Below are 25,150 nucleotides of genomic sequence, written 5' to 3' on the forward strand. Positions count from 1 at the left end.
GATCAGTGTTTACAACAGCTGCACAGCATGAGAAAGGTTTTGGGAGTTTTTCCATAACTTGTTTGAAACCCCCCAAGGACGCTGGAACATCAACTGTGCTAAATAGGGAGAGAAGACATTGAAAACATCGAATACCAAGATTAGAAGATTGAAGATAGCAGGGGGTGGCAAAGATTGTGAAGATCACCAATGACAGACTTTTGGGGGGTTGAAGGGGTGGATTAATATCCTAAAATTACCAATTCTAAAGTGTGTTCCCACGTGGGTGATGGTTCTAGAAATGTATAATTGGGGTCAATTGTAAACAATAAATCGGCTTCTGCAAAATCACATTGGTTTGCTGTTCAGAAGTCCAGTTTCTTCCCACAGAATAGCAGCATTCCAGGTGTCAGGAATTTAGAATAGCAGACTTCCCCTCCCAAATTCCCATGGAATAATGGCATTTTCAGCATTGGGAATTTTGAACCCTCCAGTTCCCCTTAGCAATTCCCACACAATAAAAAGATTCCAGGCATTGATAATTTGGAATCCTTCTCCTTCCCTCTTAGATTCCCACTAGAACTATGGAATTACAGCATTCTGGGCATTGGGAATGTAGCATCCTCCCGTTTCCCTCCTAAATTCCCATGGAATAACCACATTTCAGATGCTGGGAATTTAGAATCCTCCAGCTCTCCTCCCAAATTCCCACCAAAACCATGGAATTGCAGCATTCTGGGCACCGGGAATTTAGCAGCCTCCAATTCCTCTCCCAAATTCCCAATAAACTGCCACAGAATAATGACATTTTGGGTGTTGAGAATTTAGAATCCTTCAGTTCCCCTTCCAAATTCCCACTAAAACCATGGAATTTCAGCATTCTGGGCATTGGGAATTTTGAGTCCTCCAGCTCCCTTCCAAATTCCCATACAATAGCAACTTTCCAGAATTTTCGATTCCTCCATGTGCTCTTAAATTTCCACAAAAGCCTTGGATTTGCAGCATTCAGGGTGTTGGAAATTTAGAATCCTCCTGCTTCCTTCCCAGATTCCCACTAAAACTATGGAATTAAAGGATTCTGCACATTGGGAATTTATGAGGACACCTATAAGAGGCGCAGTGGGTTTGAGTCTCCCCTAAAGCATGCAGCTATCCTGATGGCCAGTGCTGCATGAATTTTATACATTATGACACCAAGTCCTTCCCCAAAGAAAAGGTGAGAAGAGGAACCTTTGATTACCCCTAGAATTTGAGTGTTCTGGGTGTTAATTACAGCCCTGCAGGCTCACAATGGCCTCTGTTTCCATGGGGCCCTGCAGTGTCACACTGGCCCTTGGTTCCATGAGCACCTGGAGTGTCACACAGGGTGATGCCATTTATCCCTGCTGTCCCTCCCATCCCACTGTCCCAGGAACAGCCCCAAGCCACCCGTGAGGGACAGGCCCTGCTGGGCCAGGCCTGGGCTCAGCCCTTGGCCTTTCTGCTGCCTCCAACCAGCCCAGGCCTTGCTCAGTGTGATACAGTATAAGCACTTTGTTCATTAAAACTCCTAGTAAAGAATAATGAATTTCAGCAGGAGGTGAGACAGGTGTAGATTTTGACCACATAGTTTCAAATCACTGAGCATGGTATGCATAACTTCTGCTGAAACCAGCATCTGCTTAACCAGTTTTTAAGGATTTTCCCCTAGGCTAAGAGGAATAACAAAGAAAAGAAGCCGGAGCCTCTCCCCCGCTGCGACCACCAGAAGACAAGACTACAACCCCCCCCCCAGCAATTTAAAAGAGTTTTTTCAGTCAGAGGCAATGCCGAAATTTCAGTTTCTAGAAAAATCGCAGCTGGACATTAGAAAAAATTTGGAAAAGCTAGAGGACTGGCAGACTTGGGGGTTGGAGGAATTGTTGAGGGAAGCACAGAAAGTATACGTCTGGCGAGAAGATGAGGCTTAAAAGAGACACGAGTGAGGCAATGGGCAGCAGGGCCGGGCACGGATGTGCGAGACTGGGGGCACGGGCTGGGGGCTGTGGGGCAGCCGGGGCTCAGCACGGGGCTGTGCCTGACCCCGCCACCCCAGGCAGGGGCAGCAGTGGCCGCTGGCCCCATGGGGCTGCGGGATGCCCCGGCCCCGTAAGGTTTGGGGTGCCCAGCTGCCTGTGCTGCTGCGGGCCGTGCTCGCTGGGAGCACCAGTGGGGAGGAGCTGTGTTTGCACTGTGACAGGACACAAACTGACTCTGGTATACAGTGTGTGATAAAAAGGAGAACAAGAATATAGGAATATATGAGAAATGCAGATTGTAAGTGAAAAGATTAGGGTTCTGTTTTAAAGATTTTGTGAGTTTTGCTGGAGAATACAAGTAATACAGGGAAAGCCATTGAAGTTTGCTAAATGTGTGAGAGGGGTTTGAAAAGCATGAGTTTCTGATTGCTCCTCATTGTGACTGTAATTTACTAAAAAAAATTTGATTACTAAAATGGAAATGCAAATTAGTGTTGTGAAAAGTAACAGGAGTTTATGCTGAAATACATCCAGAAGTATAAGCAGCCACAGAGATATATGGAGTTTGTTTAGGCAAGCTTTGCAAAAAAAAAAGAGTTTACTCCACCCTCAGGAGTTCAGCTGTTGCAATATGTAGATATTTTGCTGTTACTGGAAGAGCAGGAGGGGGTGGTTGAGTAGAGTGTCAGATATTTAGGACACCTTCTGACTGGGGGGTTCCAGTGTGTTGGCCCAGAAGGAGTGCAGGGGATTTTTGCCCCAGACTGACAAAGAGTTGCGGCAATTTTTGGAGTCAGTGAGGTACTGCAGAGCTTGGTTAAAATTTTGTCTGTTGTGGCCTTTGTGTAACTTTTTGTGTAACTTTTTAACCCAGAGCGGTCCTGGTGTTGTGATGTGGACACCAGAGGTGGAGTGACGTGTTTCTATTGTGGAAAAAAGGGACATGTGAAGAGAGAATGTAGGAAAAGAGTAGCAGATGAAGAGATGTGATTAGGGGGGGTCGGGGGCTCTATTTGCCAGGGACACATGAAAGATCAGAGCCCCTGGTAAAACTAAGAGTAGGTCCCCAACGAGAAGAAATCGAACTGAGCCCCCACCTTGGCACCACCTGAGTCCCCCTGAGCCCCCCCTCAGGCAGAGACCCCTCCCCAAAATGGGCATGGAACACGTTGGAGATCTCGGGGTCCCACTGGAATTGGCGTCCCTGCAGCTGCTGGGGGTGCACAGCCAGGAGCAGCCCTGGGGGCAATTTAGGGTTCGGGGGGCTCGGGGACCCCCGACTCGTGGGGACCCCCCAAACCCACCCGGAACAGTGCCAGCCCCTCCAAAAAACCCCACAAAACAGCTCCAGCCCCCCAAAACCACCCTAATTTCCCCCGGAACATCTCCAGCTCCCCAAAACCCCAAATCGCCTCCAAATCCTTCCCAAAAAAATTCTTCGATCCCCCAAACATCCCAAAACATTTCCAAGCCCCCCAAATCTCCCCTGATTTCGCCCCAAAATTCCCAAATATTCCCCCAAATACCCTCCCAGAAAAATCATTTCCAACACCGCTCTGAACGCCCCCAAATCCCCCCAAACATTTCCAGCTCCCCAGATTGCCCCAATACTTCCCCCAAAAAATGTTCAGACCTCCCAAAATCCCCCCAAATTATTTCCAGCTCCCTCAAACACCCCCAAACACCCCAAAATTCCCTAAAACATTTCCAGCTCCCCAAAACCCAAATCCCCCCAGATTTCCCCAAAATCCTCCCAAAATCTCTTCAGGCTCCCATAAATTGGGTGTTCTGGGGCATCCATGGGGGATTTTTTTGAGATTTTGGGGGGATTTGGAGAATTTTGGGGACCCCCCCCCATCACTGTTGGTCAGATCCTGGTGACTCTGGGTTTGGGGGATTTTGGGGGCATTCGGGAAATTTTGGGGATATTTGGGGAATATTTGGGGTGTTTTGGGTAAGATTTGAGTTTTGGTGGTGATTTGGGGGGTTTTGGGAGATTTTGGGGAGGTTTTGGGGTTATTTTGGGTTTAGGGACATTTGGGGTTTTTGGAGTGCTTTGCGGCACTTTTGGAATATCTTGGGAGGTTTTGGGGTGATTTTGGAAGGTTTGGGATGATCAGGGGGTTTTGGGGTGATTTTGGGGCTCAGGCGGGTTTGGGGGTGATTGGGGGGTTTTGGGGGATTTTGGGGTTTTTAGGAGGTTTTGAGAGATTTTGGGAGATATTTTCAGGGGTTGGGGGGGATTGGGGACTCAGGGAGGTTTGGGGGTTTTAGGGTATTTTTGGGGTGTTTTTGGGGTGGTTTGGGGATATTTTGTGATATTTGAGGCCCCCTCACTGTTGATCAGGGCCCAGTGAGCCTTGTGGGGTTTTTGGCATTTTTTTTTTTGTTTTTTTTAGAAAGGGGATTTTGGGGGATTTGGGGCACAGGAAGTTCTGAGGGTTTTGGGGGTGTTTTGAGATATTTTTGGGGTATTTTGTGATATTTTGGCCCCTCTCTCACCGTTGATCAGGGCCCAGTGAGCCTTGTGGGGTTTTTGGGGGAATTTTTTGTGGTTTTTTTTATTTTCGGGGGGGGGGGGGTGGGGGCAATTTTGGGGGATTGGGGACTCAGGCAGGTTTGGGGTATTTTGGGGGGGTATTTTGGGGGATATTTTTGGGGTATTTTGAGCCATCTCTCACCATTGATCAGGGGTCAGTGAGCCTTGGGGGGTATTTTGAGGTTTTCTTGGAAAGGGGATTTTGGGGGATTTTGGGCTCAGGCAGGGTTTTTTGGGGGAATATTTTGGCCCCTCTCTCACTGTTGATCAGAGCCCAGTGAGCCTTGGGGGATTTGGGGGGTTTTTCATGGTGGTTTTTTTTTTGGTGGGTTTTTTTTTGCGGGGGGGGGGGAATTTTGGGCTCAGGTAGGTTTAGGGTATTTTGGGATATTTTGGGGCATTTTGGGGGGTAATTTGGAGTATTTTTGGGGTATTTTGGGCCCTCTCTCACCATTGATCGGGGTCAGTAAGCCTTGGGGAGTATTTTGGGGGTTTTTTTGGGCAGGGATTTTAGGGGATTTTGGGCTCAGGCAGGTTTGGGGTTTTGGGGGATATTTTGGGGTATTTTGGGATATTTTGGCCCCTCTCTCACCATTGATCAGGGCCCAGTGAGCCTTGTGGCCCCAGGGGCAGCATGGGCCATGGTTGCTGTCCTCATCACAGCTGTGGGGTCAAGGGCAAAGACCTCAGACCCAAAACCCCAAACCCTGATGCCTGACCCCAAATTCTGACCCCTGACCCCAAATGGAGAGCCCAGACCCTAAATGGAAACCTCAAATCCCAAATGGAGACCCCTGACCCCATATGGAGATCCAAACCCCCAAATCCTGACCCCTGACCCCAAAACCCCAAATGGAGACCCCAGAGCTCAAACAGAGACCCCAGACCCCAAATGGAGACCCCTGACCCCAAATGGAGACCTCAGACCCCAAAATCCCAAACCCAAACTCCAAACCCCAAAGGATACAGGACCAGTAGGGGCCTCCCCTAAACCCCAAATTCCAAATAACCCCAAACCCCAAATAACCCCAAGCCCCAGATAACCCCAAGCCCTAATAAAGGATACAGGACCAACGAGGGTCTCCCCAAACCCCAAATAACCCCAAACCCCAAAACCTGTCCCCAAATAACCCCAAAGGATATGAGACCAGTAGGGTATCAAACCCCAAACCCCAAATGACCCCAAACCCTGACCCCAAATAAGGATAAAGGAGAAGCAGGGCTCTCCCCAAATCCAAAATAACCCCAAACCCTGACCCCAGCAAGGATACGGGACCAGCAGGGGCCTCACCAGACCCCAAAGAACCCCAAATCCCAAACAACCCCACTGAAGGATATGAGACAAGCAGGGCTCTCCCCAAACCCCAAACCCTGACCCCAATGACCCCAGTAACTCCCAATAGCCCCAATAAGGATACAGGATGAGCAGGGCTCTCCCCAGACCCCAAACACCAAATGACCCCAATAACCCCAAATGACCCCAGTGACCCCAAAGGATACGGGATCAGCACAGCTCTGACTACACCCCAAATGACCCCAATGACCCTAAATGACCCCAGTGACCTCAATGACCCTAAAGGATATGGGACCAGTAGGGCTCTGCCCACACCCCAAATGACCCCAAATGATCCCAGTGACCCCAGTGACCCCAAAGGATACAGGCCCAGCAGGGCTCTGTGCACACCCCACACTCCAGATGACCCCAATGACTCCAGTGACCCCAGTGACCCCACAGTGACCCCAGTGAAGCTCCTGGGTCAGTGTGGGCAGCTGGGGGGAAAAAACCCCAAAAGTGACCCCAAAAATACCCCCAAACTACCCTAAACACCCCACAATCACCCTAAGAACCCCCAAACTCACCCTGAAAATCCCCTGAGACATTGGGATCACCAGGACTCCACAGTGAGCCCAGGACCCCAAAAACCCCCAAAATACCCCAAAAGTGACCCCAAAATTGACCTCAACACCCCTTGAATCCCCCCAGTGACACCCAGAGCCCCAAAATCCCCCTGGGCCCCCCCAAAATTCCCCCCAAATCCTCCCAATGCCCCCCAGGATTTCTCAGTAACCCCCAAAATCCACCCAAAACCACCTCAGACACCCCTAGTGACCCCAAAATCCCCCCAGGACCCCCCAGATCCTCCCCAAAACTTCCTAAATCCCCCCAGACACCCAAAAATCCCCCCAAAATCACCCAAATTCCCCGCAAAACCTGCCCAAAATCCCCCTAGACAGCCTAAAATCCCCCAAGTTTCCCCAAATCCCCCAAAGTGACCCACAAAATCCCCTCAAAATCCCCCAAAATTTTCCTAAACCCCCAAAAATCCCCAAAAAACCCTAAAATCCCCTCAAACCCCCCACAAATTTCACTCAAGATTCCCAAATTCTCCCCAAAATCTCCTCAAAATTCCCACAATTTTTCCAAAAACCCCCCCAGACCCCCCTCCCCTCCCAGACACCCCAAGTCCTCCCCAGAATTCCCCCAAATTCTCCCCACATCCCCCCCCAGGACACCTCAAAATCCCCAATTTCCCCTGAAAACCCCTCAACATCCCTTAAAAATTTTCCTAAATCCCCCCAACCCTCCTAAAATACCCCAGACATCCCAAAACTCCCCCAAAATGCCCAAACCCCCCAGAGAGTCCCCGTGGTGGCTGCAGCCCCTGGCCTGTGCCGTGTCCAGCAGAGCCATGGCCAGGGCCACCAGCCTACCCCTGGGGGATGGGGGGGATTTTGGTGGGACTCTGGGGAGACTTTAGGGAATTTTGGGAGATTTTTGGAGGATTTTGGGTTATTTGGGGCAATTTTGGGGAGAGTTTGGGTGATTTTGGGGAATTTAAGGGGATTTTGGGGGATTTCAGGGGGAATTTTGGGGCGTTTCAGGGGGGATTTTGAGGGAATGGGGGGGTTTGGAGGATTTCAGGGAATTCGTTGTGGGATTTGGGGGATTTTGTGGGGGTTTGGGGGGGATTTTAGGAGATTCCAGGGGGATTCTGAAGGAATTTGGGGGGATTTGGGGGGTAATTTATAAGAGATTTTGGGATTTCCAGGGGATTTTGGGGGATTTGGGAGGGATTTGGGGAGTTCTTGGATGAATTTTAGGGAAGATTTGGGGGGTTTGGGGGCAATTTTGGGGAGATTTTTGGGGTGGTTTGAGGGAGGGGTTTACGGCTGTTTTGGGGACATTTCAGGGGTTTGAGGGGGTTGGGGGAATTGTAGGAGATTTCAGGGGGATTTGGTGGATTTGGGGGGATTTCGCGGGGGGGGGTTGGGGATTTCAGGGGAATTATGGGGAGATTTTGGGGAAATTCGGGAAGATTTGGGGGATTTTGGGAGGATTTGGGGGGATTTAGGGGGGATTTTGGAATTTTCAGGGCATTTTGAGGGATTTTGGGAGATCTTTGGGGGTTTGGGAGGGAATTTGGGGAGATTTGGGAGAATTTTGGGGGAGATTTCGGAGGATTTGGGGAGGATTTAGGGGATTTCAGGAAGTTTTGGGGGATTTAGGGTTTCTCCAGAGCCCCCCCAGACTCTCCTAAAACCCCCCAGAGCTCCCCAAAACCCCTCCAGAACCCCCCAGAGCTCCCAAAAACCCCTCCAAACCCCTCTAAAACCCCCTCACACCCCCCTCCCCGAAGCCCCCAGACTCACTGGGGCCCATCCTGGATCGGGGGGGGCACGGGCCGGTAGAACAGGAGCCACTTCCAGGGACCCTCAAGCCTTTTTGGGGAGGGGGCACCATAAGAGATTCCCCCAAACTGAGGGGGGATCCCCCTCCCCACAAAACCCCCCCAGAGCCCCGTCAGGGTGGGGCTGGGACCCCCCCAGGACCCCCAGTCAACCCTGGGACCCCCCCCAGGAACACCAAATCAACCCAGGGACCACAAAATCTCTTCCAGGACCCCAAAATCAACCCTGTGACCCCCAAAATCCCTCCGGGGATCCCCAAGTCTCTTCCAGGACCCATCCTCAGAACCCCCAAGTCAACCCTGGGACCCCCAAATCTCCCCTGGGATCCCCCTAGGACTCTCAAATCAACCCTGGGACCCCCCCCCCCCCCAAGAACCTCAAAATCCCCCAAGGACCCCCAAATCTGCCCCGGGATCCCTAAAGAAACCCCAAACCCCCTCTCAGGACCCCCAAATCAACCCCAGGGCGGCCCCAGGATCCCCAAACTTCCCCTGGGACCCTCCCCCCCAGAACCCCCAAACCTCCCCTGGGATCCCCCCAAGACCCTCAAATCCACCATGGGATCCCCCGCAAGAACCCCAAAATCCCCCCAGGAATCCCAAATCAACCCTGGGACCCTCCCAAATCAACCCTGGGGCCCCTAAAGACCCCCCACCCCCCAATCCCTCCCAAAAACCCCTCAAGGACCCCCCCAACTTGGGGACTTCCCCAAGTGTCCCCCCCAAGACCCCTCCCCAGAACTTCCCCACAATCCTTCCCAGACCCCTCCCCAAACCTCCCAAACCTTTTTTAGGGCCCCCAGATCCCCCAAACTCCCCAGGATCCCCCTTAGGACCCTCCCCAAACCCCCCCCCCGGACCCCTCCCAAAAACCACCAAGGACTCCCAAGACCCCTCCCCAAAATCTCCCCAGGGATCCCACCCTGGGCCCCCTCCCAAGACCCCTCCCCAAAGCCCCCCCAGATCCCTCCCAAAACCGCCCCGGGACGACTCAGGACCCCTCTCAAAACCCCCAGACTCCCCAAACCCCTTTCAGGACTCCCAGACTCCCCCAAGCCCCCCAAAACCCCCTAGGACCCCTCCCCCAAACCCCCACAGATCCCTCCCAAAAACCAGCCGAGAACCCCTCAAGACCCCTCCCAAAATCCCCCAGACCCCCCCACGACCCCCCGCCCCCCAAAAAGCCCCCCAGATCCTCCTCAGACCCCTGCAGGACCCCTCCCCAAATGCCCCAGACCCCACCAAACTCCCCCAAACGCCCCCCCCCCCCAGATTCCCCCAACTCCCCCCCCAGGACCCCTCCCCAAAACCCCCCCAAACTCTCCAGCCCTCCCTTAGGACCCCTCCCCAAACCCCCCAAACCCCCCAAGACCCCCCTCAGACCCCATTTTACGACCCCCAGTCCCCCAAAACCCAATCCAGAACCCCCCCAGACCCCCCCCAAGACCCCATTTTAGGATCTCCCAGACCCCTCTCAAAAACCTCCAGGGCTCCCCTGACCCCTCCCAAGACCCCCAAGTGCCTCCCAGAGGCCCCTCAGATCCCCCCAAAACTCCCCAGGCCTCTCCCAGACCCCTTTTAGGATCCCCAGACTCCCCCCAAACCCCCCAGGCCGCCTCCCCAAATGCCCCAGACCTCACCAAAATCCCCCAAACCCCCCCCCACAGACTTCCCCAAATCCCCCAGGAGCCCTCCCCAAAACCCCCCAAACCCTCCAGCCCCCCTTAGGACCCCCTCGGACACCCCCCCAAAACCTCCTGACCCCTCTTAGGACCTCCAGACCCCCCCAAGACCCCCTCCCCAAATGCCTCCCAGAGCCCCGTAAGACCCCTCCCCAAAATCCCCCCGAACTCCCCTCAAAACCCTACAGAACTCCCCAGACCCCCCCAGGACCCCTCCCCAAACCCCCCCAACACCACCTTTAGCACCCCACCCCCACCCCTCCCCCCGACCCCGCCCCTCCCCCACCTGTCCCTGCGCCGCCCCAGCAGCTCCCGCAGCCCCTCGGCCTCTCCCAGCGCCTGCCCCGCTCTCTGCCGCGCCTCCCTCAGCGCCCGCCCGAGCCCGGGGAGGCTCCCGGGGGGATTCCCGGGGGAATCCCCGGGGGGATTCCCGGGGGGCGTGGGGGAAGGGGCCCTGCTCCGTGGCGGCGCCGGGGTCGGAGGGCGCCACTCCCTCCTGGCCTCTGATTGGCTGCAGCGGCGCGGGGGAGGCGGGTGTTGCTGAGGGGAGCCGCGCGCTGATTGGTTGGTTCGGGGAGAGGCGCGCCGCTATTGGCTGGGAGGGGCCCGCGCGCTCGGCGGGAACAGCGTGTGGGGCGAGAGGCTGAGGAGGGAGCTGAGGTAGGTCTGAGGGGAAATGGGGCGATTTGAGGGAGAATCTGAGGGGAATTGAGGGGTCTGAGGTGGGTCTGGAATGGATTTGTGGGGATTTGTGGGGGTCTGAGAGGAATTGAGGGGTCTCAGGGGAATTGAGGGAAATTGAGAGGTCTGAAGTGGGTCTGGAATGGATTTGGGGAAGTTGGGGGGGGGTTGAGGGGAATTGAGGGGTCTGAGGTGGGTCGGGGGAAATGGGGGGGTTTGAGGGGAGGGATCTGAGGGGAATTGAGGGGTCTGAGGTGCTTTTGGGGAGGCTTTGGAGGGATTTGGGGGGATCTGAAGGGAATTGAGTGGTCTGAGGTGGGTCTGGAATGGATTCTCTGTGTGGAATTGAGGGGTCCGGGGTGGCGCCGGGGGGAAATTAGGTGTTTTGGGGGTCTCTGAGGAGATCTGAGGGGTCTGGGGAAGCTTTGGGGATAAATGGGGTATCTGAGGTGGGGCCGGGGGGACATGGGGGAAATTGGGGGGGTCTGAGGGGAATTGAGGGGTCTGAGGTGTGTTTGGGGAGGCTTTGGCAAAACTGCCCCAAAACACCCCAAATTTCAGAGCAAGGCACCAAAATTCCTAAGATGCCTCAAAACTGCCCCTGAGTACCCCAAAACACCCCAAAATCCCAGAGCAATGCCATGAAGATCTCCTTCACCAAAAAGTGACCCAAACCCACCTGAAACACCCCCAAACCCGAAAAGAATGGGCCTGGAATACCCCAAAATCCCAGAGAAACGCCTCAAAACCGCCCCTCAATACCCCAAAACTGCCCCAAAACACCCCAAATCCCTTCAGGCTGCCCCCAAATCAAGTAGAAACACCCCCAAATCCCATAGAAACTCCCTAAAATCCATCCAAACCACCCCAAAATGCCTCAAAGCTGCCCCAAATATTCAAAAGTCACTCAAAACCAGCCCCAAACAGCAAAAATCCCAGAAAACTGACCCAAAAATGGTCCTGACCCTGCCCCAAACCTCCCACCTGCTCCCACTCCCCCAGGTAAATTCAGCTCGGACCAAATCCTCCTTTTTATAATCCTTAATCTTTTTTTTAATCCCAAATCCTCCTTTTTCCAACCTCAAAATCTTCTTTGTCCATCCTAAAAGTCCTTTTTAGACCTCAAATTCTCCTTTTCCCACCTCAAATTCTCCTTTTCCCACCCCAAATCTTTTGTGCATCCCAAATATCTTTTCCCACCCCAAAATCCTCTTTTTGAACCCTAAATCTCATTTTGCCACCGAAATCCTGACCTCAAATCCTCAATCCTCACCCTAAGCCCCCTTTTCCATCCCCAAATCTCCTTTTTCCATCCCAAATCTTTCTTTGTGCATCCCAATATCTTCTACTTTCACGCCAAAATCTCCTTTTCCAAATCTCCACCCCAAACCCCTTTTATTGACTTCCCCAGGGGTTTTTGGGGTTTTTCCCAGCATTGTACCCAGGGTCTCTGCAGATATTGCACCTGGAGCTGCCCCCACCCCAAATTAATCCCAAATAAACCCCAAATGAACCCCAAATCAAGCCCAAATGAACCCTGCTGTGCCCCCCAGGGATGGAGTGGTTTTGGAGGGGGAGTTTAGGGTCAGGTGGGTTTGACCCCAAAGTTTGGGAATGGGAGAGGTTTGGTCTTAAAGTTTGGGGGGGTTTGACACCCCAGAGTTTGGGATCGGGGGTTTGACCCAGAATTTGGGGATTGGGGGGGTTGGACACCCCAAATATTTCAAACCCCAGAGTTTGGGAATTGGGGGGATTTGACACCTCAAGGTTTGGAGTCTGAGGGGGTTTGATCCTAAAATTTGGGGTCAAAAGTGCTTTTACACCTCAGGATTTGGAGTTTGGGGGTGGGGGTTGATCCTAAAGGTGGGAGTCTGGGGGCAGGGGGATCCTAAAATGTGGGATTTGGGGGAGTTAACACCAAATTATGGAGATTTGGGGAATTTAATCCCAGAGTTTGGGAATTGGGGGGGGGGGGGTGGGTGATCCTAAAATTTGAGATTTGGGGAATTGACACCCCGGGGTTTGGGTTTTGGGGGGGTTTTGATCCCAGACTTTGGGGATCGGGAGGTTTTAACTCCAAATTTAGGGATCAGAGGGGTTGGACACCCCAAATATTTCAAACCCCAATGTTTGGGAATTGGGAGTTTTGACCACAAATTTGGGGTCACCAGTTCTGGGGCTGGTTTTGATCTTGGTCTTGGTCTCTGTCCCAGTCTCAGTTCCAGTTCTGGAGCGGTTCTGGTCTCAGTTCCGGTGCCGGTTCTGTTCCCAGTCTTGGTCTCGGTCTCCATTCTGATTTTGGTCACATACTTGGTTCTGGTGCCCGTCTCCATCCCTGGCCCAAAAATTTTAGGAGCGTTTGGGTGATTTTATACTAAACTGGGCAGCTTTAGGCTGGTTTTTAGGCACCTGATGGACAATGTTAGGCCAATTTGGAAGATATGAGACCCCCTTTTAGTGGATTTGAGGTCCATTTGGCTGATGTTAGGCCAAACCTGGTGGATTTAGACTGCATTTTGGAGGATTGTTAGTGATATTAGACACTTTACAGACTGTGCAACACTTTGACCTCGTCCCTTTCCCCTCACAGTTCCCACCCTTCCCTTGACCCATCCCCTCCCAGTTCGGGGTTTGGAACAGGGAAGCAGGAAGAGGTGGAGCAGCAGCAGAAGCAGAAGGAGACAAGGAGCGATTCAACCATCACCCCCCATCCCGCAGGTGCCCGGGGAGGGGGAGCTCGCCCCAAATATCCCGGGGGGGTCCCTGGGTTTGGGGATTTTTGGGGGGGATGTTTCATCTTGCCGGGCTGCAGAGGCGCAGATGCCCCTCGGGGAGACATCAGGGGTCCCCGGTGGGTGTGGGCAGAGCCCTGAGGGGGTGAGGGATGTGGGTCCCCCTGTGGTGGGGGTTGGGCTTCCTGGGCCCTGCGAGCTCTGCCAGGGCCACATGGGGACTGCGCAGGATCGGCAGGGGGACAGAGGTTTTGGGGAGCCCCGGGAGAGCCACGGCTTCCCTGAGCGGGACCCCAGAGAGAGGAGAGCCCCAGAACCCCAAAGCGGGGAGCCTGACAGGGGCGGACCCCTGGCATTGCCGGGACCCCGGCGGGGGGTGCTGGGGCCGGAGGGGCAGCACGGCCGGGAAAGGGGTTCTGGGCTCCCAGTGCCACCAGTGGGTGCTCCCAGCATGAGTCCAGTTGCTCCCCGCATGTGCTTCCAGTTTCCTCAGCACTCCCAGCATGAGCCTGGCCATTCCCTGTTATAATGGAATTTGCCCCCAGCACAGTCTGTGTTGCTCCCAAGGTAACCAAAATTGAGAGGAAAACCAAAAAACTACATTCAAAAAGATGGAATTTAGAAAGTCAAGGCATTACTTTATTACCTAAGCAGGATGTTGTGGCCAGGATGTAGCACAGAAATCATCCACACATAACCTGTGTGTGCAGAGAGAATCATTCCATGACACTCCGTTTTTAGTAAATTTTTTATTCTTTTATACAGTCCTAGAAATGAATTGGGTCAGTGTTCTTTGATCTCAAGGTCTTCATTCCCTGATTTTATCAGTCTTTTCAAAGGAGATGTCTGCAGCTGTGCCAGAGGCAGAGTCTGGGGTGGATGTTCCTCAGTGGCCGCTGATGGCCCTTGAGCATTCCAGCTGCTCCCAGTGTGTTGATGTGTTGAGTTCATCTGACCCCACCTGGTGCAGCAATGCCCTGGAAAGAAAATTAACAGTTTCTTAGGGAAAAGGCAAACAAAACCCCTTCATCAAACTTGTAGAAAAATTTTTCAATGGATACGTTTTCCAACACCACTTTGGCCCAGTATGTTCCCAGTTCTCCCAGCTGCCCCTAGCACAGTCTCAGTCACTCCCAGTACTATCCCAGTATGAGTCCAGTCTCTGCCAGCAGGGCCTCAGTCACTCACACTTGCCCCCAGTTACACCCGCATGGTCCCAGTTTTACCCCCAGCATGATCCCAGTCTCTCCCAGTTACGTCCCAGTGACCACCCCTATGGTCTCAGACACTCCCAGTATATCCCTGTTGCCCTGAACAATCTCATAGTCATTCCCAGGCACTCCCACTTACCTCAGCATGGTTTACTTCCCTCAGTTTTATCCCAGTTGTCCCTGCAATAGTCCCAGCGCCTCTCAGCATTGTTTTGGGTTTTTTTTTTTTCGGATGGGGAGGGGAATGTTTGGAGAATGCAGAACTCCAAAGCTGTGCCTAGTCACTCCTAGTCATTCCCTAGTATGATGTAACTTCCCCAGTTGCTCCCAGTTCCTCCCATTTTCATCCAGTGTGTTCTCTCCCAGTTGCCCCCAATATAGTCCCAGTCACTCCCAGTATGATAGCAGTGGCCTCCAGTGTGATCCCAGTTTGCCCCTGTCAATGCCAGCATGACCCCAGTAGCCTCCAGTATAATCTCTGTGACTCCCTGTCTCTCCCAGTATATCCCAGTCACCTCCAGCATGCTGCCAGTCACTGTCACTTCTTCCCAGTTGCTTTCAGCATGATTCCAGTTGTTCACAGCCACTCCCAGTCCATCCAAGTATGATTCCAGTCACCCTTAGTGTGATCCCAGTCTCACCCAGCATGGACCCAGATGCTCTCTCTGTGATTCCAGGATTATCCCAGTTGCTGCCAGCATCATTCCAGTTGTTCCCAGTTCCTATCAGGATGATCCCTAGAAGAGCCCCAGTCACTCTCAGCATTGTCCCACTATCTCCCAGTTGTCCCCAGCCTGGTTCCAGTCCCCCCAGTATGGTTACAGACACTCTCATTATATCCCTGTTGCCCCAGTAAGGTTCCTGTTAGCTCAGAATGATCTCAGACTTTCCCAGTTACTTCCAGCTGTCTCCAGCCAGTTTCTGTCAGTGTCCCTATATTCCTAGTTACTCCCAGTATGTTCCCTGTTCTGGCCTCAGTCCCCTCAGCATGGTTCCAGTTGATCCCAGTTGATCCCAATGTGTCCACATTTTCCTCCCATCATGGGCCCAGTAGCTCCAATTAACCCCCAGCCAGGTTCCATTCCCACTCACTGTAATTCCAATGACTCCCAGGATGATCCCAGTAGGACCTGTGGTCACCCTCAGTATGGTTCCAGTCATGTCCAATATGACCCCAGTCACTCCCAGATCCTCCCAGTATTATTCCAGTCATGCCCAGGGTGACTCCCAGTCAATCCCAGTATGGTTCCAGTTGTGACCAGCCCTTCTCCATCATTCCTAGTCTGATTGCATTATGATCCCAGTCATTCTCAGGTATTTCCAGTACTATTCCAGTCACTCCCAGTATGATTCCAGCTAGTTCCCAGTAGGATCCCAGTATGACTGTGACATGGGCACAGCTGCTCCCATTATCACCCAGTGTGGTTCCAGTTGCTCCCATTTCCCCTTGCCGTGGTTTCAGTTGCTCCCAGTGTATCCCAGTTTCCATGAGCATGTTCCCAGTCCTTCGTAGTTGTCCTCAGCTGCTTCCAGACTGATCCCAGTTGCTCACAGCCTCTCCCAGTCACCCTCAGTGCAGTCCCAGTTGCTGCCAGTATGACCCAGTATGATCCAGTATTTCTGAGCATGGTTCCAGTTGCTCCCAGTTCCTCCCGATTGCCCCTAGCATAGTCCCAGTCACTCCATAGATGATCCCAATCCCTGCCAGCATGGTCCCAGTCATACAGTTCCCCCAGTACAGAGTAGTAGCTCCCACTAAATCCCAGTGTCCCTCAGCATGGCCGCAGTTCTCCCCGTCATGGTCCTGGTTTTTCCCGGGCAGGTTCCAGTCACTCCAGTAAGGTCACACGCACTTCCAGTAGATCCCAGTGGCCCTGAACATGCTCTCATGCATTCCCAGTCACTCCCAGTGTCCCCAGTAAGGTTACAGTTACCCCAGCACAGCCCAGTCCCTCCCAGTGATGCCACTTCTGGGACCCCGCACCCCTCTCTGTGTTCCCAGATCTCCTGAGAGGATCCCCAAGGGCTGGAAGTCGCCCCCCGGGGCTCCCAGCAAGCCCCAGTTTGGATCTGCAGTCCCCCAGTTTTCCCAGTTTCCCTCTCCCTTTCCCCGGCCAGGTTCCCCCGGCTGCAGCGGGTGGCAGCAGCCGAGAGCCCCGCGCTGCCCATCCCGACCTGTCCCGGCTCCATCCCCGCTCCTCCCGCGGGCTGCGAGGGATCGGGAACAGGGCACCGAGGGTGTTGCTGCTGCTGTGGGAGGAGGAGGAGGGATGAAGGAGGAGAGCGAGAAGGGATGGAAGTAGGGGAGGGATGGGGAGTCAGGGAAGAGAAGGAGGGATGGAAGAGAAAAAACAAAGGAGGATCAAGAATAGAAAGAGGAACGAGGTTGAGTCCTCCCTGAATTCACAGGTCCCCCATCCATGGGACCATCGACCCCCAGGGGACTGGGGAGGGGGAGCTCAGCCCAGATATCCCAGGGAGTCCCAGAGTTGTGATTTTTTGAAGGGATGTTTGGAGAATTAAGAACTGCAAAGCTGAGCAGAAAATGCCCCTTGGGGGGACACTGGGGGGTCCCGGTGGCGGCTGCTGGCAGAGGCAGCCTGGAGGAGCAGAGCCCTGTGTCCCCCAGGACCCCAAAGTGGGGAGCCCGGAGAGGGGGGAGCGCCGCCATTGGAGGGACCCTCAACAGCCTGGAGAGCGGCAGAGAGAAATCCTTGGACCCCCTGCACCCCAAAACAGAGAATAAGGGGAGAAGAAACCCTGGGACCCCAAAATCCCCCAGCATCCCTAAAGGGGAAGAGGGAAGAGGGGGGAGCTTTTTGGATTGCTGGGGCTCCCAGCAGCCTGGGGAGGGCAGGCACCAAATAGATGGGGGATCCCCAATACAAGCGTCATCCCCAGAAGCTGGGACGGGGGGAGTCCTTGAACACCAAAGGGGAGGGACCATTCCCAGGAACTCCTGGGAGGCATTTTCAGGGCTGAATGTTGGTTTTTGGGAGGTTTTGATGGACCCCAGATGCTTGGGGACATCTAGAGATGGACACTTGGGCAGGAGGTACCCCCAACAAAACGCGCTCATCCCTTGTTTTTCCCCAAACCAGGATTTCCCATTGCCTTGGCCTGATGGAGGAGGAGGAGGCTGCAAGGAAGAGGAAGATGGCCCAGGAGCCGCAGGCAGGTGAGGTGGAAGTCAGTGCCCTTTTCCCCCTCTATCCTGCTCCATTTCTCAGCCCAGCACGGCCCCAGCTGCAGGACACCCTGCTGTCGACGCCGTCCTGCCGGGGACGCGTTGGGGGGAATCTCCTTCCCCTTCCCTCTGGCACGGAGACAAATCCCATCCTCTCCTTGTCCTTCCTCACCCAGACAAGGAGCTGAGCACGGAGACCAGGGAGAACAAATCACCACAGCAGGACCTCGTGGAAGAGGCCGTATGCAGCGGCTCCACGGTGCAGGAATCCAATGGGGAGGAAAAGCTGTGGAGATCCTGCACCAGGAGGGGCTGCAAACGCGGACCACGGGGATGTGAGGAGGAAAGACCCAGCCTAGGCCGGGCAGGCGGCCGGAGATGGAGCCAGAGCTCTGACCTGGTAGTCCGTGAGCAGCTTCGTGATGAGGAGAAGCCCCACAAGTGCTCGGAGTGTGGGATATGCTTGAGATGGAGGTCCAGCCTGATCCGCCACCAGAGGATCCACACTGGGGAGAGGCCTTATGTGTGTGGGGAGTGTGGGAAGAGGTTTCAGACCAGCAGCCATCTCCTCAAGCACCAATGCACGCACACAGATGAGAGGCCCTTCCGCTGCCCTGACTGCGGGAAGGGTTTCAGGGAAAACTACACCCTCACCAACCACCAGCGCATCCATACCGGGGAAAAGCCTCATGAGTGTGAGGAGTGTGGGATGAGCTTCAGACGGAGCTCCAACCTGATCCGCCACCAGAGAACCCACACTGGGGAGAGGCCATACAAGTGTGTGGACTGTGGGAAGGGCTTCAGGCATCGTTCCAGCCTAATCCATCACCAAATTATTCACACAGGGGAGAGGCCCTACGAGTGTTCTAAGTGTGGGAAGGGGTTTGCCACCAGTTCCAGGCTCCTCGAGCACTACCAGACACACACGGAGGAGAGGCCCTACGAGTGTCCTGAGTGTGGGAAGGGCTTCAGGCAAAACTCCAACCTCATCCGCCACCGGCGCATCCACACTGGGGAGAGGCCCTACATGTGTGATGAGTGTGGGAAGAGCTTCTCCCAAACCTCAGGCTTGACCAGACACCAACAGAGGCACCGGTAAGGGAAGCCCTGCGAGTGCGCCAAGTGCAGGAAGAGTTTCGTGTGCTGCTCCAACTCCATCCCCCACAGCAGGACCCACATTGCGCACAGCCCTGGTGACCCACATTCCCTGGGATCTGTGTTGGGAAGACACTTGCCTGGTTATCCTTTTGTTTTGGCCTTTGTTTTTCTCTCTTCTCCACCTCTTTGTGCTCCAAAAGCCAAGAGGAATTGATCTGTCACATCAAAACCTACCAAATCCATGTAAAAACACCTCAATTTTGACTCAAAAGGATGAATCCAACTTCAAAGTGCTTTGTTGTCTCCTAAAAACAACTCAATGCCACATGAACCTTACTGGATTCCAGAGCCACCAGGGTGAGAAGTGGTTGGAAGGAGACTGGGTGAAGTGGGATCCAAATTTGGACTGGTGGGATTGGGATTGTGTGGGGCTGGCTGGGGAGGATGTATTTGATAGCAAATAAAACTTCAACAATTCATGATTTCTGTCAAATTCTTTCAGTCACTTCCAGTTCTTTTTTCAGTGGCACATTCTCAGCTGATTGTGTTTATGTCCTCCTTTCTCTCCTGCCTCTCTCTGCCTGCTCTGTTTCTCTCTCAGGGTCTCCCTTGACCCAGGGCAGCTCCCACCAAAGACCCTGCCCTGATTTAATTCCCAGTGCAGGAGCTGCTACAGCCATGGGTGACATTCTGAAGGCTGGCAGTGAAATGTCCCTGTAATGTCTTGCTGCACTTGGCTTTTGGCCCCTTCTGAAGAGCTTTGCCTTTAAAGGCAGGAACATCTTTTCCTGGGCTGGGAACTGGAATTGCAGACCCTGGCAGTGTGAGCCATGCAGGACCATGCGGACTGGGATCATGGGGGCTGGGATCACGTGGACTGGGATCTCCCAGGCTGGGACTGCACAAACTGGGACCAGATGGATCAGGGCCATGCAGACTGGAATTGTATAAACTGGGATCACATGGACTGGGATTGAACAAACTGGGGTCACAAGGACTGGGATTGTACAAACTGGGACCATATGGACCGGGATGCTGCTCCAGAACTATGGAAACCAAGGCGGTCCCGCCCCACCCAGGGGTCCCTCCCAGTCCTGCCCAGTCCCGTGTGGGGGCACAGCCAAAACTCACCACAGTGAATGCAGAGGTACCGAAGCGCTCCCGGTGTCGGTCTCTGTCCTGATCCCTGTCTCAGTCTCCGTTTGGAGCAGTCTTGGAGCGGTCCTGGTTCTGATTCCTGTCCTGGTTTGAATTTCGATCCCATAGCCTCCCTGGCCTTGGTCTCAGTCTTAGTCATATGCTGGTGCCAGTCTCGGTGCCAGTGCTGTTTCTAGTTTCAGTCTCAGTCTTGGTTTTGGAATGGTTTCAGTCCCAGTGGTGGTGCCAGTGCCAGTGTTGATCCCAGTGTGCTCCCAGTGCTAATCTCAGCCTCAGGCCCAGTCCTGGAGCGTGCCAGTCTCAGTTCTGCTGCCGGTTCCGCTCTCAGTCTTAATTCCAGAGGTCTCCCTGTACCGGTGCTGGTCCCAGTCCCAGAGCAGTCCTGGAGTGTTCCCAGTGCCAGTTCCAGTGTCTGTCATGGTCTCAGTCTTGGTCCCAGTGCCAGTTCTGGGGACAGTTTCAGTTTCAGTCCGAGTCTCAGTGCCCGTCTTGAAGAGGTGCCACTCTCAGTTCCGCTGTTGGTTCTGGTCCCAGTCTTGGTATCGATCCCTTTTCTTGGTGCTGGTCCCAGGGGATTTTTTCAATGATTCAGTGACAGGGACTACTGACTCATGATCAGAATCCAAATTTATTGTGAGCTACATTTGCTTATGCACCATTTTTAGGAAGGCAGTAATTGTTTAATACATTTATTGGGTTAAACATCACCCAGACAAACATTACATTTCTCCTTATTTAGTTCAATCTTCTTTCCTGTCACCAGTCTTGATCCAGTCTTCTTGTAATCATTAAAGCTCTGTTTGTTCTTGCCAAGGCATCCTGGTTATCAAACTGCAAATGCCAATTAAATCCACAGCACTCTGTCTCAGCTTCCACAGTGCTGGTCTCAGTCTGGGTCCAACAGCGGTGCCAGTCTCGGTCTCAGTGCTGGTTCTGTTTTCAGTCTTGGACTCAATGACGGTCTTGGTCTCGGTTTAGAGCGGTCCCAGTTGCAGCACTGGTACTGGTGCTGGTGTTTTTCCCAGAGTGCACCCAGTCTTGATTCTGGTGTGGGAGCAGTGCCAGTTTGGGTTTTTGTACCGGTGCCAGTCTTTGTGCTGGTTCCGGTGCCACTCTCAGTCTCAGTTCCAGAGTTCTGGTGCCGGTCCCAGTCCCAGAGCAGCCCTGGATCTCTCCTGGTGCCCGTCCCAGTGTCAGTGCTGGTCTCAATCTTGGTCCCAGTGCAAATTCTGGGGCTGGTTTCAGTCTCAATCTGTGTCCCAGTCTCAGTTCTAATGCTGGTGCAGTGCTGGTCTCAGTTGTGGTGTCAGTTCTGTTCCCAGTCTTGGTCTCTGTAATGAGTGGGCCAGGAGACCAGCTCCTTTTTCAAGGCCTTGATTCAAAATCAGCTAAGGGTGGGGCCTGAGGCATCACGCACAGCACTGCTGCTTCCATGGACAATGCAGAGGAGGAGAAGGATGAGTTTAGCTTTGTTGTGCAGCAGAGCCGGGGCTCCCATCCTTGGGAGAGTCCCTGGGCAGACATTTGGTGTCATGCTGGCCGAGTGCTGTTCACGCTATGGCGACAAGGGGAAAAAGCTCAGGTGGGTGATTTCAGCTTCTTCACGGTTTTCTCAACCTGGGAGTGCCATTTTTTAGATTCAGATGTTATAGTGCCTCATTGTTTTTAGGGGTTTTTAGCACTGAAAGCTATCCCATGAGCACTTGCTGTCACGCCATTTTGGAGGGGGCAGTGGAGGTGGGCATGGATCCAAGAGTAGATCCTGGGACAGGGGAAAGGACAAACAGCTGGGAGCATTAACAATTTGCAAAGGCATAAAACATTAACAATAAAGAGCCAAACAAACATCAATTATAGTCAACTGGGCAGGCACACATCAACAGCAGCAACTGCTGGATAGACACCTTGTAGGGAATAACTTGCATTTGGGGATTCCTTCCCCACAGTCTCTGTCTCCATCCTGATTTCTGTGTCATTCCTTGTGCTGGTTCCAGTTCTGGTGTTGGTCTCAGTCTTGGTCCCAAAGATTTTTAGGCCCATTTGGGTGATTTCCTACCTAACTGGGCAGTTTTTGGCTTGATTTTACACCCCTTTTGGACAATGTTATGCCAATTTGGATGATTTTGGACTCCATTTGTATGGAGTTGATGTCTCTTTGGCTGATTTTACGCCAAACCTGGTGGATTTAGGCTGTATTTGAGGGGCTTTTGGGTGATTTTAGTCCTAACCAGGCCATCTTTGGACTAAGAGGCCCTTTAGTCCCGCCCATTTCCCCTCACAGTTCTTGCCCTTCCCTTCACCTATCCCCTCCCAGTTCGGACCAGGGTTTTGGGGTGACCCTAGGAACAGGAACAATGGAACTGGAATGTGGAGAGAGATGTGGAGACAGGGATGGGGGACAGGGATTCGGGGACAGGGATGTGGGGTTTGGTTGCATGGACCTGGGGCAGCTCTGGGGAAAGGGACAGAGGGTTTGCACCATGGGGGGTGCCCACAGGGCTGGTGAGTGTGACCTGTGCCAGCCTGAGATGGCCACACTGACCCCATTCCAGAGGCACCCGTGCCACCCAGATGTGTGAAACAGAGCTCTACCCTGGTAGCCTCTGCAGACCTGTTGGGGACCAAGCACTTTACTACAAGAAGGGTGTCCTCAAAGGGACATTTTGAGGACAGCCCCACCCTGATCCTGGGTGCCACTGTCCCCACGGTGCCACCCCCACCCAGCCCTGTCCCTTCTCCCAGCCCAGACCCTCGGCCTCGCTGGTGAGTCCTCAGGGGATGCCACGTCCCTGCCCTGCTGTCTCCAGCCCCATGGTGGCCCTGGCAGGCTGGTGTCCCCTGTCACCCGCAGGTGCCCAAAGCACTCAGCTCCTAGTGGAGCCCCCCCTGGACGCCGGTGGTGCTGTGGGACTGGGTGACACTGACCTGCCAGGGCTCAGGGACCACCGGTGACACCTCCTGGTACAAGGACGGGCGGCTCCGGGGGCAGGAGGGACCCAACAACTTCACTGTCACTGAGAGTGGCAGCTACACATGTGTCAGACCCGGCAGTGGACACAGCCCCCCCGTGATGGTGTCAAATGGTGAGGGGGAATGTGAAATGCTCAGGGTGGTTGGCTGATAGGTCTGGGTGGCCTCACAGCCCTCGTGTGGTCAGAGCCTGTCCCCTGCACACAGGGAGATCCCTGTGCATCCCAGTGTGGTGGGATCCCTGTGAGGACAGCTGTGTCACAGGGCTGCTCCTGGTGTCCCTGGGACCCTCCTGCACAGTGGACACTCCTGCCAGATGTCCCCAGTGCCATGGGCACCCACTTTGGACCTGTCTCGGGCTCCTCAGTGTGACAGGACCCACCTGTCCCACAGAGCTGCTGGTGCTGCAGGTGCCAGCACGGGCACTGCTGGAGGAGGACACGGTGACACTGCGATGCCATGGCTGGCAGGACAGCCCTGTCACCAGGGTGCGATTTTATAAGGACGAGAAGGAATTCGTGGGGTCCCTCAGGGGCCACAAAGCTCTCCCTGACCCCCCTGCAGCTGTACAACAGTGGCCGCTACCGCTGCAGGGGCTGGGTGGCCTCAGGAATGTCACAGCACCGGTGACAGTGACAGTGCACGGTGAGCACCCCCATGGCTGGAACCCCAATATCCTGACACCCCCAAATCCACTTCTCAGTGGACTCAGTGTCACAGTCCTAACCCACATTCCTTCCCAGAGTTCTTCGCTGTGCCAGTGCTGGAGGGTCCCCCTGGGCTCCCCGAGGGGTCCCCCCTCAATCTCAGCTGCCTCAGCACCCCCAGCCCCCTGCGGCCCCCAGCCCCCCTCCTGTACCGCTTCTACCGGGACGGGCAGTTGGTGGGGGGCCCGCAGGGGTCCCCGCAGCTCCTGGTGCCCGCCGTGGGGGTCTCCCACTCGGGGAATTACAGCTGCGAGGTGCGCTCCGAGGGGGGGCCGTGCGGAAGAGCAGCGCCCGGCTCGGCGTCACGGTGCGCAGTGAGTGCAGGGATGGGCACGGGGAGCCCCCACAGCACCCCCAGCTCTCCCATCCCTGCTCAATCCTCTGTGTGCCGCCCTGCCTTCCCAGCTCTCTCCCTGGGTCCCTGCATCGCCTCTCCTCGTGTCTGCATCCCTTACCAGGTCCCCTCAGTCCCTTCCTGAGTGCAACTGTGCTAATCTGAGGTCCCTGCATTGTCAATAGGTCACCATCCCTGTCAGGGCACCCAAAATCTTCCCTTCAACCCTTTCCTGGTGTACCCTCTCTGAATATGCCATCTGTTCCTGGGGTCACTTCCACTCATTCCAAGCATCCCCACCGTCTTCTTCCTCACTGGGATCCCCCCAGTCCTCTCTGATCCTCCCCCTCCCTGATTCCCTCACTGCTCCCTGGTGTCCCCCACTCCTCCCATGTCCCCAGTCCCGCCTGTGTCACTCCACAGGGGTCTCGCTCTCAGGCATGTGTCCCTGTCACTGCAGCCCCCCCCCCGAGGACAGGTAGCACTAGGGGACCACCTGGTGCTGAGTTGAACGGTGGCCGTGGGGACAAGTCCCCTTCTGTCCTTCTCCTGGCACCAGGAGGGCTAAGGGACAAGACTGGGCACCACCCCTCGCTTGGAGCTGTGGCACCAAAATAGGACCTTTTATGCCTGTTGACACCGTGGCTGACAGTGTCCCCCTGAATGTCACCATCTGGGGTGAGAGGGACCCTCGGGCTACGAGTGACTCCACCCACAGCATCCCCTTCCCACCCATCCCAACCTTATCCCCCACTCCAGCCCCTTCTCCCTAGTGGATGCCAGCACCTCCCAATGACCTCAGCCCTGTCTGTGTCCCTGCAGTGCCCGTGGCCAATGCCACCATCACCTCCAGTCCCCCGGCACTCCAGGTGTGCCCAGGTGACCCCGTGACCCTGCGCTGCTCGGTGCAGGTGGGCTCAGCCCCTGTCACCTTCACCTGGCTGCACAATGGGCACGAGGTGGCCCAGGGTACCCTCCTGGAGCTTGGGACCGTCAGTGTGGGACATTCGGGCACCAACCAGCTGGGACAGGACGGGCACCGCGTGTTCCGGGCACTCAGCCCAGAGCTGGCCCTGGAGGTGACACCACAGGGAACCACTGGACTCACAGGTGAGGTCACACGGAATCACTGGAGTGTTCAGGACTCCCGGGGTTCAGGGTGACCCTGTTGTGTCCCTCTGTGTCC

The 25,150-nt window shown here is 54.5% G+C and overlaps 2 protein-coding genes across 4 annotated transcripts; both read left to right on the top strand.

Moving 5' to 3' along the window:
- The first annotated feature begins 10,411 nt into the window (after positions 1–10,411).
- LOC306815995 (uncharacterized protein) lies at positions 10,412–19,066 on the top strand. Of its 3 annotated transcripts, none has more exons than XM_079332500.1 (3): positions 10,412–10,546; positions 17,612–17,688; positions 17,874–19,066. In XM_079332500.1, exons 2-3 carry the CDS (start codon positions 17,634–17,636, stop codon positions 18,794–18,796), a joined length of 978 nt encoding a protein of 325 aa, XP_079188626.1. In that variant the 5' UTR covers positions 10,412–10,546; positions 17,612–17,633; the 3' UTR covers positions 18,797–19,066. The 3 variants fall into 3 exon arrangements, with proteins under 3 accessions (XP_079188626.1, XP_079188627.1, XP_079188625.1); XM_079332501.1 differs by lacking the exon at positions 10,412–10,546 and having other exon boundaries at positions 17,560–17,688; positions 17,874–18,243; positions 18,412–19,066; XM_079332499.1 differs by lacking the exon at positions 10,412–10,546 and having other exon boundaries at positions 17,560–17,688.
- A 3,933-nt stretch (positions 19,067–22,999) lies between these two features.
- On the top strand, positions 23,000–24,847 carry LOC306815998 (Fc receptor-like A; the record flags this gene model as incomplete). Its single annotated transcript, XM_079332505.1, has 4 exons — positions 23,000–23,036; positions 23,317–23,568; positions 23,667–23,937; positions 24,787–24,847. The coding sequence occupies exons 1-4, from the start codon at positions 23,024–23,026 to the stop codon at positions 24,845–24,847; spliced, it is 597 nt and encodes a 198-aa protein (XP_079188631.1). The 5' UTR covers positions 23,000–23,023.
- Between the last annotated feature and the right edge of the window lie 303 nt (positions 24,848–25,150).

This window comes from Erithacus rubecula (genome assembly GCF_903797595.1).
Source record: "Erithacus rubecula genome assembly, contig: scaffold_327_arrow_ctg1, whole genome shotgun sequence".
Classification (NCBI taxonomy): Eukaryota; Metazoa; Chordata; class Aves; order Passeriformes; family Muscicapidae; genus Erithacus; species Erithacus rubecula.